The 8,128-nt window shown below is 42.2% G+C and overlaps 1 protein-coding gene across 1 annotated transcript in view; it reads left to right on the forward strand.

Moving 5' to 3' along the window:
- Positions 1–941: 941 nt before the first annotated feature.
- Positions 942–8,128, forward strand: part of IGSF5 (immunoglobulin superfamily, member 5) — a 29,445-nt gene continuing 22,258 nt past the window's right edge. Inside the window, exon 1 of the mRNA XM_010000445.1 lies at positions 942–999. Within this exon, the coding sequence (XP_009998747.1) occupies positions 942–999 (58 nt within the window). The remainder of the gene's footprint in view (positions 1,000–8,128) is intronic.

Raw genomic sequence — 8,128 nt, forward strand, 5'->3', positions numbered from 1 at the left:
GTGTAAGAGACACTCTCAAAGAAATAATCTTGGGGACCCTCTTTGTACTAGTAGCCTTTTTGAATACACAGTCTGGGAAGCTGGGAGGAGAGTAGGTGTTTCTCATCCTTGCCCCAAGGCAAGTGGGATGGAGAGCCCAGGGTGGCAGAAGGTGGTCCCTCTGGCCAGGGTGGCCCCTGTGTGGCCAGGGCCTGACAGGACTGCTGCAGCAATGGTTGTACAGGGCTCTCCCTGGAAATATATGAATAGAAATCCTTGTTTTGGAGTGAAGCACACACACAAAAAAAGGCAAAACAAACTTTTTGGGTATAGTGGCACATCAGAACATATTCCAACACCTTCTCCCAAATACTCCCTGGTGCAGGAGGCAACAGTTTCCCAGGGGCGTGTAACAACCCCTTTGAATAGAGGTCTGTTCCCCTCTGACCCCACAGGAGCAGCTGGCACCCTGCACAGCTGCCCTGCATGACAGTAAGTGATGGAGCACAGGGTTCATTAGTCTGCCAGGACCCTGCACCTACAATACACATGCAGTTGCAGGCAGCTTAGAGTTATTTTTTGCAGCTGCTCATTATTAACTTTAGTGATGGAAATGAAGCTCTCCTGACACAGTCAATCCTGAAACAGTAGTGTTGTAATAGCTGGGATGGACTAAAGGTGCTTGAGATGCAAGGTCTGTAGGGGAAGGTTTCTCTGCTAAACAAGCTCCTCTACTTCTTTTGAAACAGTTGTTTTAAGAGAAGATACTGTTCTTCCAAACCCTCCCTCATTTAAACTTCTCTCCTTGTTGATCCTACAGGTCACATAAAGTCACATGTTACCACAGGACACAAGTCAGCAGCTCATTACCAAGTTTCCTGATAAGTTCTGTCCTTCAGCTTCTCACGTATGCAGTGACCACTGGTGGCTTTCTGCGTAAGGGACCAGGAGAGAATGCTCCAATGGAGAGGCTCCAGAAATACGTCTTACTTCCTCTCATCGTAACTGCCTTCCTAACAGGTAGGACACATTTATAACCCACCATGGACAAAATGTGTGAAATAATTTCAAAACCATGTAAATGGTATTTAATGACAATGTCAGATTGAACAGTCAGTCCCAGAGGGGGATTATTTTAAATGTTTGAAATTTTTAAGTTTGCATTTCAAGCCTGAATGATCGAATGGCTTAGAGTGGGCTTCAGTATGCAGGAGTGAAAACTGGATGGGGTGGGGAGGACATGGGAAGGCTGTCCTCTCTCTCTTCCACTGAGCAGGGATGACCCATTTATTCTTCTCTCTCTTGATGTTCTTCTTCTTGTCTGTTTGGGACTGCTTTTGAGGAGGCATCTGTAGAGAGCTCCATAGCAGCAGCTGATTCTTTTTTCCAGAAATATATGCAAATTACCATTTTGCTAGTTTGCTTCCAATTTATATTTTTCATGCCTGAGTTTCAAAGGGAGTTCAGATAAAAGGTATTTTGGTGGCAGAGCTTTAAAGAAAATGTGAATATAAAATGACTAGTTGTGTAACGGAGACAAGGTTGATTTTTTTATTATTATAGTCTAGCTGTGATTTTAACAGGCTCTGAAAGGAGGGGGTTGAAGTGGGATGAGAGGGAAAGTATTGTCATGGCTTAATAATAGGTGAAAGAAAACACAATCATGGAATAAATATTGAGTTTGCTGAGCAGAGTGGTGTTGCCAGTGGAGTTGCACAGGGATGTGTGGTATTCAATAAGCTCTTAGCCAATGTAATGAAGAGGAGTGAACTGTGAGGTGGCAGACTTTGCAGGTGGTGCAGAATTACTTAGGGCAGCCAAATTCAAAAGGAAGCTAGGAAGGTTTGCCAGAAAATGTCATGATGACAAGTGAGTAATAAAGGAGCAGAAAACATTTAATGCTAAGAATCACTTAACTGAAGATGTGTAGTGGGCAAAGAGAATAGTTATCTTGGAAAGAGAGCAAATGGCTGAAAAAGAGTGGAAATGCCACTGCTTTGTGTCTTCAGCAAAAGAAATAGAATGAAACCTGGCATTATATAAATCTGCAGAAAATGAGTATCATGAATACTGGATGTTTTGTTAGCCTTCCCATTTCAAAAAAAGACTCCCTAAATCTGAGAAATGTACAAAGCGTGACAGAGGTGATGAAAAGTAGAGGGAAGCCTTCATTAGATTAGGGTACTTTTCTGCTTGTGAAAGAGAAGAAATAGTAAGGATTTATAAAGATAATTAATTATATGAAGGGGAATAGTGAAATGGTTATTTAGTTTCTTGTAACAGAAAGAAGTAGTGGCAAGACTGGTTAAACTGTCAGAACGAAGACTTAAGGTAAGCCAAGGGATTTACTTTTCCTCACAGTATGTAATTAAATAGTAAAGCTCTCAGTCGAAGGATATGAGGTATACCAAATTATAAACAGAACAAAACCAGCTAGAAACAAGTATCATGAAAGATAGATCCACAGATGCAGATGCAGTCATTGGCTCAGGCAGCCCCTAGGTCTCTTATTTTTGGACACTGAGAAGCTGTAACAAGGAAGCCTCAATTTATTTTTTTTTGTTGATGTTGTTTCTTATGCTGTCTCCTAAAGCATCCAGAGCAGAGCACAACGTGTTTTAAGAGGATTTCTCTTACTATTCACTAGTGCTTTTAGTTAAGCATGCCTGCAATGAATGTTTTATTGCCCCAGCAGCAAGACGCACTGGGGCAACCAGTGTTGTCCCCACTGTGCAATGGATCCATAGGAGCACATCCCAGAGCAGAGAGAGAGAGTGTATTGTGGAGAGTCAGGTGTTGCTCTTGAAAGAGGGTTGCTGCTTTTGGGATGTCAGGCATTGCAAGGCTGGGCAGTGTGATGTGGCTGCACAGGTGGTTTAAGCCTCCCCCTGTCTGGGCCCAGCATGGTGGCCTTTGGCAGCAATGGCATTGCAGACCACGGGGCTGATGTGCAGTGCAGGGTCCCAGCCTGCTGCCAGGAGATTGGAGCTGCTGCTGCTGCAGTGCTCCCAGCCTGGGGACCCACGTCACTGGACAAAAGAGAAAGTGCAGGAGGAGAGAAGTCGTTCAGCAGCAGAGCCAGGAGAGGCTGCAAGCAACAGCTGCTGAAGTGACTAAGAAAAGAGATGGGAACGCCCTTGGGGGCTGTGGAAAAGTTTGTGTGCATGTGGGTGGAAATACATGTTGCTGAGTGACAGAAACATCCTGCAATAATTTAAAAATCTTGTTAACATAAGCAAATAAGCTAGTTCTTCTCTGCCATTTTTAACAAGCTCTGTTTTGGTTTTTAAACAGTTCAGCTGCAGGGCTGTTGGTTTTTGAAATAAACTTGGGATGTCCTGAAGAAAAATCTCCTCAAGTTCAAAACAATTTATTGCAGAGCTGTTGCTGGAGCAGTGGGCCAGCAGTGAGGTAGAGAAGGCAGAAGACAAGGTGGGGTGAGCAAGAGCTGAAAGAGCAAGTGAAAAGAAAAAGCAATTAAAAACAGACTGGAAAGAAAAACATGTAGACATTAAAACAGAAATAGCAGAGAGGGAAAGGAGGGAGAGACTAGATGCAAAAAATGAAGCATAAAAGGCAGTGTTTATGGATGAGTGAGATGGGAATAGAGGGAGAGATAATTTTGAAATCAATAATGAGGGTGAAAAAAAAAAGGAATCATCATGGCAAAAGGAGAAGTCCATCCTGTCCTTCATTATGCTGCATCCAGATAGATTACTTCTAAAAGAGAAAAGAGTCAACAAAGGAGAAAAGGGAAGGAAAATAAAGTAGCCATGTCTTGATGTCCCTGTTGCTGAGACCTTCAGTATGAAGAAGCCGTCCTTGAGAGTCAGTTTGAATGCGGAAGAAAAAATAGGTGATGAAAGGCAATGGAGGTTCTTTTGGTACATGAGGTTCCCCCAGTGCAGGCATCACCCATGGAATGAGATACATTTTTGTTCCTTCAAAATCCCCCGTGATGTGACAGTGAATTTAGCAATGTGTCTCAGTGAGGGGGCCCTAATTCAGTTTTATTCTTCAAAAATCAAGGGGTAATGCAGTATCATGAAGACAGCCTATCATTTCCATATTGTGAAGATGCTGTTTGCATGGGTGGGATTTCTCATTGCTTATGTGTGAGAAAGCAGATGTTAAACCAGCTGCTAAGACCTGAGCACATAATTCCTGTAAGGTGCTGTGACAATCTAGCCTGAGGCCTTCATTTGTCTAAAAGCAATCATCTGCAAGGCATTTTGAAAGCAGTATGTAAATGAAATTAGCACTAACATTTTTTCCTTAGTGCAAGAAGCAAGGCTCAGCAAAAGGACTTTCTAGAACAGGCCTAAAGCAGTGGCAACTGGGTTTAGACCCTGTTTCTGTCATGTATGTCCTTTTTGACCTTACACAAGCTACTTTATCAGTGTTTGTACGTGGGTCGAACAATGGAACGCACTGTTGGTTCAGGACTCTTTGTGCTATTGCAGGATAAAATAATAAAAGCAAAAAGAAAAACACGCAAAGTTTTGGCAGCAAGTGGAGAAGGCCCATGAAACACTTTAAAAAAAAATTTTCGTGGAGCTTTAATGAGATCTATGTGGAGGCAATTCTGAGCTATATCCCACTCCTCAGTTCCTCCTGCAGAGCATAGGACCCCTGTACAGGACTTATGAAACTGTTCCCTAGCTCTCAGAAGTCAGTGAAAGACCATCTATTACTCCAGCAGGGTATGGTTGGAGGAAGAAAATCTAGATCTTGCCATAGCAATGGACTGATGAAAAATTATCTAGTGGGTGGTGTACCTGCCAGTGCAGAGGGGTTGGTACTAGATGATCTTTAAGATCCCTTCCAACTGAAACTATTCTGTGATTCTATGATAAATAAAAGAATAATTCATACCTACCTGCCTATACTGTTCTGACTGTCTAAAGAAAACAAAAGCAGTATTAGCACTGATTATGTTTAGGGATACATTTCAATACTATAATGGAACTCACAGACGTGATCTCATAGCAAATGATTAATTAACAGCTAGCAGGGTACTGGAAGACACATCATTTATTCAGAGCCACGGCAAACTGCAAGTTCTTAAGAAAGTAAACTGTTTATTTTGGCATAAAAATAAATCACAAATACATGAAGATCACTTTGCATTGAGAGAAACGGTGTGGATGAGTACTGCAGCTTCTGTTTCAGGAGTAACTAAGTGCAATTTTGTTAATTCTAAGGAAGATTGTTCATGGCTACCGTGTGTGGCTACCACAGTCATAGCTGTTTATGTCCACTTCAACCAATCAGGAAGAATTCAGGCAAGCTGTGAAAATCAGAGAATTCAGCACATGAACGTGATATAGACACCACAGATGTATAGAGAGTAGTGTGGTAAAGACTGTCTGCAATATGAGTAAAGAAAAAATCTGAAAATTCGAAGACATGTTTGAGCTTAGGACAGTTGGGTCAACTGTTTATAAAGCAACATACTAAGTTATGCACGTAGATTTGATTGCTGAGTTTGACTGCAACCTGTTTCATGTTTTACAGCAATTCATGTCACCTTTACAAGTCTGAACAGAGCTTTCAATAAATGCTACTGGAAAAAAAATAGCTATTTTGGTTGAACAGAAATTTGCTTTACTGTATCTTATCTGCCTTTATTAACTATCAGTAAAAATAAAGTTTGCTTTTCATTTAAAGTTTTACTGCTTACACATTGATATAATTTGGAGAATGAGGTGCATGGCAGAGGTAACAACACAGGAAGGTGGAAATTTTTTTAAAGGTCTTTGTAAACATGAGAGAAGTCAGGATCAATCATACAAAGAACACAGGAGAGCTAGGTTTGTACAATCCTATGAAACAAAGAATGAAAAGCCTCTTCTCTGTAAATACATATGTTGGGTGGGAGGAAAGAAAGAGCTTTTTATATTAAAGAAAAATTCTTGACACAAACTTGGCTAGATATATACTGCCTTGGATTGAATGTGAACTGGGAATTAGAAAATTATGTTGACATTGTAGCAATGAGATTACAGAAGCTATGCCATGGGAGCATTCATGGTGGCTCTGGTTGCAACATTGTAACTGAGGTTGGCCTCTGGTTCCTTTATGCAATGATCAAACATCTCTTTTCTGTGAAACAAAATAGCATAGTCACTCCCTGATTCATGTCAGCCACTGACTGAATTAAAAATTAATTTTTCAATAATTTAGAATTAATCCATTAATGAATATACTACCTAAGATGTACAAAACCTGTGTTGAAGGAAACCTTTAAAAATAATTTAATTTCCCTGAATACTCTTAGCAATGCAGTAACAACCATTTCAGACTTTCTCCTGGAAAATAATTGAACACTTATGCTCAGGCCAAATTTACAGACATGGGTTTTTAATTAGACTGTTATGGACTATAGTATCTAATTGCTGTAATTATGCAGACTCCAGTGTGTTCATTAGGGTAGCACTGTCAGTCCTGGTGCTTCCTCACCATGAATGTTTCCCAGTAAGTCATGACAAATTCACTGGTGAGGTGGACCTCACTGGCAGGACTGCTTTTGCAGAGGGCTTGTGAAATCTCCATCCTTGGAGATACTCAAAATTTGGCTTGACAGGGCCCTGTGCAAATGGTGTAACTGAAGTTAGCTCTGCTTGGAGCAGAGAGTTGGGCTACAGATTTCCTGATGTCCTTTACCACAGAAACCTTTCAGTGCCCCCATCAAAGAGCAGCTGTCACAGTGAGGTACAGGTGAACAGGCCAAAAGGGAGCAGACTCAAGCTTAAAGGCAGATGAAGAGATGAGAGCACCTGTGCAGGATGAGAAAGAGCTGTGTCTAGCTGGATATGTGCAGAGCATGGGCAGTCTTCCGAGGTGACCTTCGGTGACAGCAGAGCCTGCAGTGGTTTCCCTCTCCCTCCCTCTCCACTCCACCTGCAACCAGCAGGACTGTTGGTAGCTGTGACTCAGTGAAGTGATGGCCTTCTGAGAATGTGCCGTTTTGGGCTCCCCAATACATTGATAAACTGGACCAAATTCAGTAGAAGGTCACTAAGATGGTCATAGGCTAGAACACTTGCCCCCTGAGGAGCAGCTGATGGAGCAGGGTTTGTTCAGCCTGTAGAATAGGTGGTGGGGGGTTTCTAATGGCAGCCTGTCAGTAACTGCAAGAAGGTTGTAAAGAAAATGGAGCCACACTCTTCAAAGTGGGGAAAGTGAAGTTGAAAAGAGACAGCAGGCATATGTTGAAACAAGAGAGGTTCAGAGTGGACAAAAGGAAAAGCTTTTTCCCCATGAGGACCATCAGGCAGTAGAGCAGGTTGCCCAGAGAAAGCTGGGCAATCTCCATTCTTGGAGGTTTTCAAGTCCTGGCTGCCTGAAGCTGTAAGCAAGTGGATTCAACCTCAGAACGGGTCCTGCTTTATCAGGGGGATTGGATTGGAGATCTCCTGAGGTCACTTCCAACTTGAATAACTCTATGGACAGTCAGCTGTCCCTCCTTGAAAGGCATTAGTGGTACATCTGCCTTTGCTCTGCTGCACATGGACATGGCATGCTCTGGGGATCTGAGCCAAAATCTAAAGGAGATCACAAAGAAAAAAGACTCAGAGAAACAGGTTTCTCACAGTATTGTTCTCTCAAGTCCTATTTCCTAAGACATCAACCAAATAATCTTCATTGTTCTTATAATTTGAAGTTTTGTCCTTCATGAAGACTAGGGTATGTGATGTTCTGTCTCTGAAAAATACTTTAAGATTTGCCCACCTTCAAAACTGCACCCACTTCCCATAACTATTTAAGGGACTGAAGTCACAGCTGCTGCTTTGATAAAAGACTTTTTCCTTCCTACACTTTCTGCTTGGTAGAAGTGAGTGCCTTCCCATGTGCAGGGGACCCACCATCTGCCTGGACAACAACTGCAGATTCATTCCTCTGAGGGCAGTGGGAGGCCCTGGATCTGCTGAGAAGGAAAACAGAATGTTAGTATTAGAATGAGAATTCATTTGAAATAAGCTTTCAGTTCTGAAAAATGGTCACCAAAATTTGCATTGCCTTTTAAGGCATGAGTTACAGCAGCTCTGGCTAACAGAAAGCCTGAGAAGGTGGGGAAGTGTCACCGTTCGACTCAGGTTTGACAACAATGCTCTTGATCCCCTCCCCCTCCCACCCAGGTAGGGAA

This window comes from Chaetura pelagica, unplaced genomic scaffold (genome assembly GCF_000747805.2).
Source record: "Chaetura pelagica isolate M959 unplaced genomic scaffold, ChaPel_1.0 scaffold244, whole genome shotgun sequence".
NCBI classification, from domain to species: Eukaryota; Metazoa; Chordata; class Aves; order Apodiformes; family Apodidae; genus Chaetura; species Chaetura pelagica.